The sequence below is a fragment of the Ailuropoda melanoleuca genome, chromosome 2, assembly GCF_002007445.2.
Source record: "Ailuropoda melanoleuca isolate Jingjing chromosome 2, ASM200744v2, whole genome shotgun sequence".
In the NCBI taxonomy this organism is placed as follows: Eukaryota; Metazoa; Chordata; class Mammalia; order Carnivora; family Ursidae; genus Ailuropoda; species Ailuropoda melanoleuca.
Genome location: NC_048219.1, coordinates 87,133,594 through 87,145,910, shown reverse-complemented (window position 1 = coordinate 87,145,910; position 12,317 = coordinate 87,133,594). Strand labels below are relative to the sequence as shown.

At 42.8% G+C, this 12,317-nt stretch overlaps 1 protein-coding gene across 1 annotated transcript; it reads right to left on the bottom strand.

Annotated features, from left to right (window-relative positions):
- Positions 1–756: 756 nt before the first annotated feature.
- FCGR1A (Fc fragment of IgG receptor Ia) lies at positions 757–12,058 on the bottom strand. Its single transcript, XM_011217915.3, has 6 exons — positions 11,933–12,058; positions 11,521–11,541; positions 10,436–10,690; positions 4,797–5,048; positions 3,568–3,852; positions 757–2,550 (listed from the first exon to the last, which is right to left on the bottom strand). The coding sequence occupies exons 1-6, from the start codon at positions 11,961–11,963 to the stop codon at positions 2,342–2,344; spliced, it is 1,053 nt and encodes a 350-aa protein (XP_011216217.1). The 5' UTR covers positions 11,964–12,058; the 3' UTR covers positions 757–2,341.
- Between the last annotated feature and the right edge of the window lie 259 nt (positions 12,059–12,317).

Here is a 12,317-nt window from a genome sequence, read left to right as displayed (position 1 = left end):
TAACAACCATTGATAAAAATAGAAACCTAAACCCCCAGGGCACAGTCCCTCCTTTTCTCTCTCTCTCTCTCTCTCTCTCTCTCTCTCTCTCTCACTTTCCCACTCTCACATCTCAAGAGTTTACTTTCACTTTAATAAACTTTCCTGCTAGTATCCCTCAGCTCATTTGCTGTGTTTTGTCCTTGAATTCTTTCTCATGACAACCTTTGGTGACATCTTTGGGACAGGATGGGTCAAGGCCTCAGGGTCTGGGATCTCCCCAGTTCATCCAGCAACACAACTAATAATTTAATCACAAAAAGAGGAAAAAAATTGATTTAACCAAATCAGTTATTTAAATAGTAAAGAACATGTGAGAAAAAACTATGACAAAGATAGAAAAGCATGGAAAAATCTGGAGAGGAAGCACAAAAGAGGAGAGTGGGGAAGGAGGAAGCACTCACGATGCTTTAGTAATGACTGTCCCCATTCCAGTTCCACCCCAGGTCATGGTGTCTGCCTGTCCCCATCTTCTTCTCTCAGGGAGCCCTTTCCCTGAAATTCTATCCACCCTGTGAGGGTTCACAGAGAGCTCTCTCCTCTGAGTGTGAATGTCACTTCCTGCTTCAGTTCCTGATTCCTCAGGTTAGTGTTGTACAGATGGTCCCTCTAGAGAGGGTCTTTGGGCCTCTTTCCTATGGGACTCATTGCCTACAATTCTCATTTACATCTTCTCAGTCAATAAGACCAAACATGCAACCAGTGAAACTCTTACTATTATGTATGATCATTTCTTTTAATATAAATGTTGCAGTCATACCTGGGGTGCCTGGGTGGCTCAGTCGGTTAAGCCTTCAACTCTTGGTTTCGGCTTAGGTCATGGGTTCGTAGGTCATGAGATAGATCCCTGCATCAGGCTCTGCACTCAGCTGGGAGTTGGCTTGAAGATTGTCTCCCTCTGCCCCCCCCCACTCACGCTCGCACTCTCTCTCTCTCTCAAATAAAATTTTTTTCCAATGTTGGAGTTGTACTTCTACTGAGATGATAATTGCTGTACTTTATTCTGAAGGAGAGAACATTCTCATTGCCCATGACGAGGCGAGCAATGGGCTGAGGTGCTCCTCCATCTACCTCACACTGCTGAGTTGCTTTAGAGCGCCTCTAGGTGGTGGATGTTAAAGGTGAGCCCCGCCATTGGAGCCAGGACAGAAGCTAGGCAGGGAAGCATCCTTGTCTGGCAGATAAGCTACACTGTTTTAAAAAACCAAATCTAGAATTTGTTGCTAGGTTTGTTCACACCCCTTTTGGTTTTTTCTAAGCTTTAATAAAGTCCTTTCACATGTTTCAGTTTTATTTCAGCTATGTTCTAGATAGCAGAAAAATATTTTGCCTCCAAATGAGAACCCAAGTGGAAGAGTAGCATTATCTTGAAGCCGGTTAGTAATCATCCAGAAAATCAGAAGGGGAGAGTGAATCTCTGGCAGTAAGAACTGGGGCTTTATGATGTCACTGCCCCTCCCCAGCTGAAGCTCCTCCTTGCGGTGCTCTGCTGGGAGGTCCGGGTTTAATTTATTAAGGAAAGCCACAGTTACATTCTGTCTTCCTGTGGGGTGGGGGAGTGGGATAGGCAAGGAAGACTGCTGGCGTCCCTGGACACAGAGACGTTGTGAGAAAGCCTCATATGAAAGGGCAAAAATCAGGCGCCCATCTGTCCTGGTGAGGGACAGCCCTTAGCTCTGCAAGCTGTGCGGATGCATTCCCCGCTCCTGTGCTGAAGAGAGAACCCACCAAATAACCACGCTGACTCCAGGGAGGCATGAGCGCTCCACCCATAGTCTCGCAGGAGCCATCTGTAAGTTACCTTTCCTTCTTTTGGGTCTCTGCCCCTTTCTCTTGTCTCCCTGATATTTGTTCTTTTTCTGCCTCCTTCTAACCCTCATTCTGTCTCTTTCTCTATTTTAATCTCTTGTACATATGCACACAATTACCTTTTCACCCTGTCCCTAGAAATAATATTATTGCTCAAACTACACAGTAGGATAATCAGGTTAGACTGGACTTACAAGTTTTTAAAGATTTCTTTAGAGTAGATCTCACTTCAGATCATCCCTGATGACCCATTTTCTAAGTTTATCTTCACTGAAGTCAGCTCATTTGCTTACTTTATTTCAGAGTTAATCAGATGTCATGGGACTCACAGTTCTAATGTCTTTAAACTTTTGGATGTTTGCACCCCAGTGCTTGCACAGAGAAGGGGAGGGACTGTCTAGATCCGTGGGTACCTTCTGGGCTGCTGCTGCTGCTGCCCTCCCTCCAGGGGCTGCTGGTATGTCCTTTCTTGCAGCTGCTCTTGTTCATAACATTACGGTTCTTCTAAATACCTCTCTTTTGAAGGGTAGGAATTTACTCTTTTCTCATGACCAGAGTCCAAAGAGATTTCTAGGTTCCACTTTTTCTTTCTTGGCAGTTCCTTATATATAATCACATGGAAAATGGTGTCCACCAAAAATAGCATTCCCACCGCCAGGTAAAAAAGGACGTGAAACCAAACAGGAGTTTGTATCTGGAGGCCTGAAAAAGAAAATGACAAGGAGAAGAAATGCTAGTTAGAACGCAAAGAGATCTGGCTGAGTTACGTTTGGAAGGGAAGGCTGACTGACACCTGGTATGCCTGTCCCCAGTGAAGACACTGGTAATTACAGGGGACAGGAAGACGCTGCCCCTGGGCTACGTGGTATACAGACCGGGGGCAGGCTCCTCATAAGAGTTTAACTGCCAGGGCCCTCTCAGTGGACTTACTTCCTAGTTTCAGACATAAAGGCTATTTCTATCCCATTTAACGCTTGAAATGAATTTGGGTTGAAGACTCCCAAAGAGTCTTTGGGTTGAAGACCCCCAAGGACTCTTTTCCCAAAGAGTCTTTGTTTTGGAGCTCACAGTCTCTCTACCTCAGCCAGATCAGCACTTGAGCAAGTATTTATATGCAATCCACGAAATTCCTACCTCACCAATCTACCATGTGAGCTCCTTGAAGTAAGAACTGCACCCCAGGGACCTGGGTGGCTCAGTCGGTTAAGCGTCTGCCTTTGGCTCAGGTCGTGATCCCAGGGTCCTGGGATGGAGCCCCACATTGGGCTCCTAGCTCAGCGGCAAGCCTGCTTCTCCCTCTCCCGCTCCCTCTGCCTGTGGCTCCCCCTGCTTGTGCTCTCTCCCACTCTGTCAAATAAATAAATAAAATCTGAAAAGAACTGCACCCCAGTGTCTTCATATCCCCACACCCATGACAATAGATGGGAGGAACTCAATATATTGTTGATTAGATTTTGGGGGTGGGGGGAGGAGTGAGGGGAAAAGAAAGAGGTGAGAAAATAGGAAATGAAGAAGAAAGGAAGGAAATAAAGAGAGAAGGGACAGGAAATTTAATGAAGCTCAGGAGAATAGTGAAGTTACGAATCAAGAGTGGAAGGGCCTGTTCATGGGTTTTTCCTGGCTGGGCCATGAAATCCCCTTAAATAAACCTCAGCCCCAAAGGGGAAAAGGAAGCATCTTCTCCTTGTGCCTTCTCCTGTCAATTCCCCTCATTCTCACCGAGCACTTGAAGCTCCAACTCAGGGCTGCGCTTGATGACATTGCCATCTTCCGTGGTAGCCTCACACCAGTATAACCCCGAATCTTCTCTCTCAGCAGTCAGTATCTGGTATTCAGAGGATGTGTTCCTGCTCAGCAGGGTCTTGCTGCCCATGTAGAAGGAGAAGTAAAGCCGCAAACCAGGTCTCTCTAGGAGCAACTTTGTTTCACAACTCAGGTTGACCAGCTGCCCCTCCAGGATGGGTGATGACAAAGATGCTTTTAGCACTGGGGCTGGAAATAGCTCTAAAGAAAAAGTTAATGGGGACAGGGTTGCCTGCTTCAGTGTCAAGGTTCTTTTTACAGAAGATATATCCCCTCCTCCTTGGGAAACCTGCCCCCAGAGAATGCATCCATAAGACAATGTTTCCCACTTCCAGCAGAGAGGCATTGGGGTTTCCTCACAGATACTCTTATAATGGCCATCTTCCTCATTTCCTACTGTGAAGAATACCTCCACACAGTCCATGCTTCCCTGAATAGCCATGTTATTGATTACGTGACCATGACTTTTGGTAATCGTCACCAGCAGTAGACACTGACCCACACACTAGACAGGTCAGTGACTCATTACTTGTGTTACTGCCACAAAAGGTAATCTGGGACAATCCTCTCTTTCCCATAGGAATGAATCCTTTTTCAGATAGAAAAAAGTTACTAGTAGTTGTGAGTACTAAGATGAAAGAACCACAATCAGGCCCACACGCAAGCTGGAACGGAGGAAGCTGCTTAGTTAGCAGATGTTCAGAGAGAAGTAGAACCAGAGAAGCCCCACATTGCCTCTGAGAGATAGAAAGTATAACCAAGTCCTAATGTCTTCATGGCTTCTGTTTCTATGGAGCTTTTTATGATGAGATTCCATTTAGTTATTTTCTAACTCTCTTAGCTCCCTGGAGTGAATCTCTATTCCTTGCAACTAAAATAAAATTGATGAAATAGATCCTCACTATGACCTGGCCTTCATGTTAGCTCCTGGAATTACTGATGAGGCACCGTGGTTTACAGGAAAGAGCAACAGACTGAGGCCCAGATGACCTCAGTTCTGGTCCCAGCCCAGCCACTGGTCATCTCATGGCCTTCAGTGAGACAGCTACCTCTCTGGGAACTTAAGTCTCTTCACTTGCAAACTTAAGTGATAATTTATGATGGTCCTTAAAGCTACAGCTTTATGACTATTTAGATATACATACCTTTTACAGTGATAGGTACTCCTGCTGATTCAAAGCGTTGCTTTCCCATGCCTGAGCAGTGATAGATGCCATTGTGACTCAGGTTGGTTTTCAGAATGGTGAATTCAGAATTCTGAATAAAATACTTTAAGACCTTGCCATTTTGGTAGAAAAGCACATTATACACCAGCTTATTATTCCATCCATGACACCTCAAGGTCAGAGGTTCCCCTTCCGTGATGACTCTGCTAGAAACTTGGAGTAGTAGCCAATCTGGAAAATGTAGAACCAAAATGTATGCATACAGTAGCAGAGGTTCAAGGAGGCTGGAACTGGGCCCTGGGGGGGTTTCTTATCTTTTTTTCTTTATAACATTCCAATCTCAGAGCTCTGCTGAACTTGAGGCCCATCCCTCAATTATCTTTAGCTTCACTGGGAAGCAAAGTCGTCTTTACCAGCAGCCATGTGCACAGCCCCTTCTTATCTTCCCTTTCCGGATTTCAGAAGTTGGTTGGGGTAAACAGTTTACTGTACGTGGTAGGCAGTATGACCTCAATGAATCATACCCTTGTGTAATCCCCTTGAGTGTGTGTGTGGAAACTGAGACTTGCTTCTCATCAACAGGATATGACAAAAGTTATGGGATGTCTCTGTCATGATGATGTTACATTATTTGACTCTGTCTTAGCTGACTGGACTGAGAGAGTCTCCCACTGGCCTTGAAGAAGTGAGCTACTATGTTGGGAGAGGGCTGTATGGCAGGGGCCTGCCTCCAGGAGCCGAGATTGGCCTCCAGCTGACAGCCAGCAAAAAACGCTGGGATCTCTGGCCTACAACGTAAGGAAATGAATTCTGAATTCTGCCAATGACGACGTGAGTTTGGAAGAACTGCAGGAAGGAACACAGCCCAGTCATACCCTGACTGCAGCCGCTGCAGAGCACCGAGCTAAGCTGTGCTGAGACTCCTGACCCGGGGAAAAATAATCAATGTGTGTTGTTTTAAGCTGCTGTGTTTGTGGTAATTTGTTACACAGCAATGAAAAACAAATACACTCCAACTCCTGACTAATTTATTAATGGGATCCCACATACTAAGACAAACGCACAGAAATAGCAAACATGTCCAGATGGTATGTGCTTCTAAACAGATAGGATACACACATATGTGCAGATCAGTGATCTAGTTGGTAAAAAAACAAGCTCCAAGTCCAAGGGGTCCTCCCTTTAGATATACACGTCTACACATAACAAAAAATGCTTCCTTTTTCTTTCCCTGGGGCAGTGGGTTTGGCTAAATGAGGGTGAGGTTCTTAAAGGACAAAAGAATGGAGGTCAGGCATGCCAGTGCTAGATCTAGCATGATTTTTATAGTTTTGGATGCTGCTATAGTGTTTCTAAATACAATGGATACTCTTCTCTCCCTTATTCTCATTCCCAACCAAGAGGTGTTCAAAGACCACACTACCCAAACACACAGACACCTTCACTTTATTCATCCACAAATATAGTGGGAAATTTTAACACAGCTCCATCAGAAACTGTCAAAAATACTATTGATGATATAAAATATTTGAATGACACAATTAATAGAGTTGATTTTGTGGATTTATATAGGATGCTTAGCTTAGAGAAAATTCACATGCTTTCCAAACACACATACAACAGTTACAAATACTGAGTACATACTAGGCCACAAGCAATTTTCAACAAATACTAAAGAACTGTTATCATATTTAACACAAATTCTGACCAAAATGCTGTAAAATTAGAAATCAGTAACAAAAAGCCACCTTCCTAACACACTACTAAATAATTCACAAGGAAAGAAAAAAATATATACACACATACTAATGAAAATTAAAAATATTTAGCCTTAAATGATAGTGGGAGTATTATGTATCAAAAATTGCAGGACGCAGCTTTTAGCAGGCATCACTAATTTCCTACTCAAAAGCCATTCTTTCCATCTTCATCACCTTGGAGCAGGATGGAGACGCTCATTGTAAGCCATATGATTAGGGCTTAGGTCCTCAAACTAGCTGTATTTTTGTGGTCTCAGCACACACAGATTTAACTGAAGTGACTAAGAGCTAGTGGAACTGCAGTTGAATGCTCCACTGCTGGTTAACAATGGCAAAACATTTTTTTTAAGATTTTATTTATTTATTTGACAGAGAGAGAGCACATGAGTGAGCACAAGCAGGGGGAGTAACAGGCAGAGGGAGAGGGAGGAACAGGCAGGGAACAGAGAGCCTGACTCAGGGGCTCAATCCCAGGACCCAATCCCAGGACCTGGGGGACACGACCTGAGCTGAAGGCAGACACTTAACCAACTGAGTCACCCAGGAGCCCCGTGGCAAAACATTTTTAAGTAAGAGCATAGAGAGCACCAACTCAACAGCCTGATGTATTATACTACAGTAAATGTAAGCATTTCTTTCACTGAAAAAAAGAAAATAGCATAGATAGCAAAAAGACAAGCCACAGAGTGGAAGATATTTGCAACACTTGCAAAAGGACTCATGTACAAAATATAGAGCTCCTGCAAGTCGATAAGGAAAGACAACAATAAAAAAAAAAAAAGGCAAAAAACCTAGACAGGTACTTTACAAAAGAGGTTATCCAAATAGGTAATAAATGTGAAAAATGCTTAATGTCATCTTCAGGAAAATGCAAATTAAAGCTATGTGATAACTATTGCACATGTACCAGAATGGCTAAACTGAAAAATATAGAAACAACTGAGTGGGAAAGAAGAAAGAGAAAGAAGAAAGAAAAAGAAAGAAAGAAAGAAAGAGAAAGAAAGAAGAAAGAGAAAGAAAAAGAAAGAAAGAAAGAAAAAGAAAGAAGAAGAAAGAAAGAAAGAAAGAAAGAAAGAAAGAAAGAAAGAAAGAAAGAAAGAAAAAGAAAAGAAAGAAAGAAAGAAACCACTGAGTGTTGATGAGGATGGAAAGGAACCAGAACTGTCACACTCCACTGGGGGGAGTGCAGTATGGTATAACCACTCTGAAAAACCAAAGCTGAATGAATGTATGCACATTTTGTGACCCAGAAATTCCACGCCTGGGTGTATTCCAACACATATCTGTACATATGTGCACCCAAAAACATGTATAAAAATGACCAGTGGGGGCGCCTGGCTGGCTCAGCGGGTAGAGTGTGCAAGTCTTGATCCTGGACTTGTTGTGAGTTCGAGCCCCATGTTGCGTGTAGAGATTACTTTTATTTATTTTTTTTTTAAGATTTTATTTATTTATTCGACAGAGATAGAGACAGCCAGCGAGAGAGGGAACACAAGCAGGGGGAGTGGGAGAGGAAGAAGCAGGCTCATAGCGGAGGAGCCTGATGTGGGGCTCGATCCCATAACGCCGGGATCACGCCCTGAGCCGAAGGCAGACGCTCAACCGCTGTGCCACCCAGGCGCCCCTAGAGATTACTTTTAAAAATAAAATATTTTTTAAAAAACGTTCACAGTGGTACTATTTATAAGAGGCCCAAAATAGAGGGGCTCCTGGGTGGCTCAGTTGGTTAAACATCTGACTCTCGATTTTGGCTCAGGTCATGATCTCACAGTCCTGAGATGGAGCCCCACGTCGGGCTCTGCACCCAGCGTGGAGTCTACTTGAGATTCTCTCTACCTCTCCCGCTCATGCTCTCTCCTTCTCTCTCTCAAATAAATAAGTAAATCTTTTTTAAAAAATGTAAAATAGGGGCGCCTGGGTGGCACAGCGGTTAAGCATCTGCCTTCGGCTCAGGGCGTGATCCCGGCGTTATGGGATCGAGCCCCACATCAGGCTCCTCTGCTATGAGCCTGCTTCTTCCTCTCCCACTCCCCCTGCTTGTGTTCCCTCTCTCACTGGCTGTCTCTATCTCTGTTGAATAAATAAATAAAATCTTTAAAAAAAAAAAATAAAAAAAAATAAATAAATAAAAAATAAAAAATGTAAAATATTCTCAATACATCATCAATGCTGGGGCTTCTAGAGTCTGCAAAGGCAAAGAAAATGGCCTCTTCCCAGCCCTGCTTCATTTTTTGCCACTTGGACCATGAAACACTTCTGCTTCTGCTTGAACTACTACACAGCCCCTTGTTAAAGCAGTTCTGTCTGGGGGGAAGTCAGTTAAGTCTCTGCCTTCGGCTCAGGTCAAGATCCGGGGTCCTGGGATTGCTCCGGGGGTCTGGCTCCCTGCTCAGTGAGGAGGCTCCTTCTCGCTTTCCCTCTGCCCCACTCCCCCGTCATGCTTGTGCCTGCACACTCTCTCTCTCGAATAAATAAATCAAATTTAAAAAACAAAAACAGTTCTGAGAGCTCCCCTCACGTCTGTAGCCTAGGATCTGATTCCCAGAAATCTAAAAGACTCATGAGGAACGCCTAGCATTTCCTCTGACATTCTCAATATTTCCTTGGCTAAAGCACATTTCCTCCAAAAGAAACCTAGTCCATACAAATCTAATTATGCTGGAGGCATAATTAGATTAATGGACGTGGATTAACTTTTGCATGATCATAATGGACCATAATGGAACATAATGGATTAACTTTTGCATGATCAATAACGACGAAGTTTTAACTTACTGCTTCTGAATAAAGAACAGATTTGAATGATTTTAACTGAATAATGAAACATTTTACCCTAAAAAGTATTGCAGTTTCCATTTCTTGACAAATAGAAACCTTCTACAGATCTAAGTGGATAGTGGGGTGTTTTCCCCCTTCTATTCATCAGTTTAAAATGTTTCATTTCACAGTAATTTCATGCCCAGAATATTATCTTACGGATATATTATGAAATGTGCCCCAGACTATACATATAGAGATGTCTATTGCAGCATTGCTTGTAAAAACAAAAAAACTGGAAATACACTACAAGTTTACTAACAGGGAGAATGATTAAATCAGTTATAGCCCAGCCATATGGCAGACATTTGAAAGCTCATGGTAGATGGAGATTTAAACAGACTTCCAAGGTATTTTAAGTGATAAAAGCAAGGTATAGAACAGTATATATTCTACCAACCACTTTTTAAAAAGTTTATATATATATTAGCAGTTTTATTGCCACAGCAGGTTACCGTGAGAATAGGGGTTTGGGGTGGAAGAGATACTTCATTGTTCATCATTGTACATTTCTCTGAATTCTTATTTACTATGTGCAGGCATAACTTTTCAATAAAATTAGATCATTTTAGTTTCTTTAGAAAGATTTTATTTATTTATTTGAGAGAAAGAGTAAGCGAGAGAGAGAGCATGAGCAGGCAGAGTGAGGGTGAAGGAGAAGCAGACTCCCCGCAGAGCAGGGAGCCCAACATGGGGCTCAATTCCAGGACCCTGAGATCATGACCTAAGTGGAAGGCAGACGCTTAACCAACTGAGCCACCCAGGCAACCCCAAATTAGATCATTTTAAATAATAAAATCTTAGGGTCTGAGTTTTTACAATAGATACCCTGCTCACAGCTGTCCCAGTTAGGGTGCTGTTGGGGAACAGTGTAAGGACCCTAATGTGATATTCTGAGTATCTTGACTTAATTTCACCTAGCACATAGAGCTGAGACTCATACGCCAATAAATGAAAACACACATATCTGGCATGCAGAAAGGAGAAAACACAAAGGAAGACCTTGTGATTTCTAACTCTCCTGCTCCGTGCCATACTTACCTCTGTGAACTTCCAGCTGTACTGGGTCACTTGGCACTGAGAAACCTGTCTGGCACCTGTATTCACCATTGTCATTGACACTGGCTGCAGCAATTCTGTGTCTGGGGGTCAAGGTCTGAATGGCTGTGCCATTGAGAAACCACTGTGTAGAGGTGTTCCCAGGTAAATGGGGTCCCTCACACCATAAGTTTACATTTTCCTCTTGGAATACATTGACCCATGGAGGCTGCAAGGTGATCACTGCCTTTGCGGGGTCTGTTTGGGGATTAAAAAAAGAAAAAAAGACCAAGTGGAATAAAAGGATGGTCTGAGCAATTTGTAAGGTTTTGTGGATTGCACAAGGTAAAAATATGTATGTAGGTTAGATTGAAAAATAAGCAAGTGGGAACCTACAAAAACTAGCTACTGAGAGTATCCAGACCTCATGCAGAGAGCTCTGTTCATGTTACTAAATCTACATCTGGGTGTTGGAGATTTGGGGTTCCTAAGAAACAAATGACTAATTTAGTTTTTTACTGTTGGTCAACAAAGAAGCAGGGTTTTAAACCAAGGTAAGTTGATTAGCTTTGTGCAATCAAGTCTTTCCCTTGAATTCTGAGAGCTTCATAAGCCCCAATACTGTTCTCCCTGTGCAATACCATCCTTGAGGGTTAAACTCAGGCCTTAATTAACATCTGCATTGGAAACCAAGACTCAAACTCCTCACTTTGAAACCTTCAGTACTTGCTTCATTCTCTCTGAGGAGAAAAAAAAATTACTTGGCTTTCTTGTAAAGGGGACTGGTTTGAGGAATGTTAGAAAACCCAGGAGAGCTACGTCTATGGTTTTGTAATTCTGGCTTTTTCCTGCTATTATATACACGTAGGCATTTAGTCCTGAGGTCACAGCTTTTTCACGAAATCTTAGAGAGAAACCTTAAAAACTAGGATTTTATCAAAATCATACTCTGAATATTGGGGACTTTACACAATTTATAAATCTTGTTTCTATCCTCTCCCTATACTCTCTTCTTCAGGATAACAAAACTCACCCTTCAGAAGCAGGAATGTGGCAGAGGAAGAGAAACTGAGTTAAAAATTACTCACCCGTTTGTGCACCAGCTGGAACTGTAAGAGACCAAAGAATAGAGGTCAGTGGGAGATGACAAGGAAGGAAATCGAAGAGACAAAACTAATGTAGACTCGGAGGGGCTAGCTTAGGTCTCTTGAATCTCTCTCTACCCCTTTCCCCCAAATCAGGTACTAGTGGTACAAACAGCCTATAGGTGGTTATTGATAAGGCTTTGTTTTTATATGACTCTTCCAGGCTAAATGTTACCACTAAGTCTCTCTTCCTATGCTTTTGATATAATGAGCAAGAATAAACCATGGAAGCACAGATACAGTTGTCCCCATACTCATGAGTTCTAGCCTAGGATACCAAAGGAAGACAGAAAGTCTTGAGTCCCCATAGCCATAGTCAGTACCCTTCTACATGTCCCCTCTAAGCCCAACTTACCCCAAAGGAGCAGAGCTGTCAAGAGCCACATGTTATCTCCAAGCTGATGGGAGTAGTAAAGTCTGTAACATGCAAGATATTGAAGTTCCTGCTGGAGGCTCTGGAGCTGAAATTAGAAAAGAGGAAGGAAATTGCCTCTTCTAACCACTACCATCACGCTCCTTTTTTGGGAAATACATCCTTAATTCTTGCAGCATTCTCTCCCTGGTCTCAAACTACTTAGCTGTCTTCCCTAGTTTGAAACTCTCAGAATTCACGGGAAAGACTAAAGTTTTTATTGATACTCTATTCTAACTGTATTCTCTCTTAACTAATTCTGTTTCTTGGGACTAAAATATAGCAAATCCTCATTTCTAAAACCGGTTCAAAGCCTGGCCAATGCCTC

Bases quoted from the DNA above. Each gene is read 5' to 3' on its own strand.
- FCGR1A (XM_011217915.3), bottom strand. From the start codon at position 11,963: ATGTGGCTCTTGACAGCTCTGCTCCTTTGGG. The intron at 11,542-11,932 runs GTAAGTTGGGCT...GGTCTCTTACAG, and splicing joins GACAGCTCTGCTCCTTTGGG to TTCCAGCTGGTGCACAAACG. The intron at 3,853-4,796 runs GTATGTATATCT...CTTTTTCTTTAG, and splicing joins AGTACCTATCACTGTAAAAG to AGCTATTTCCAGCCCCAGTG.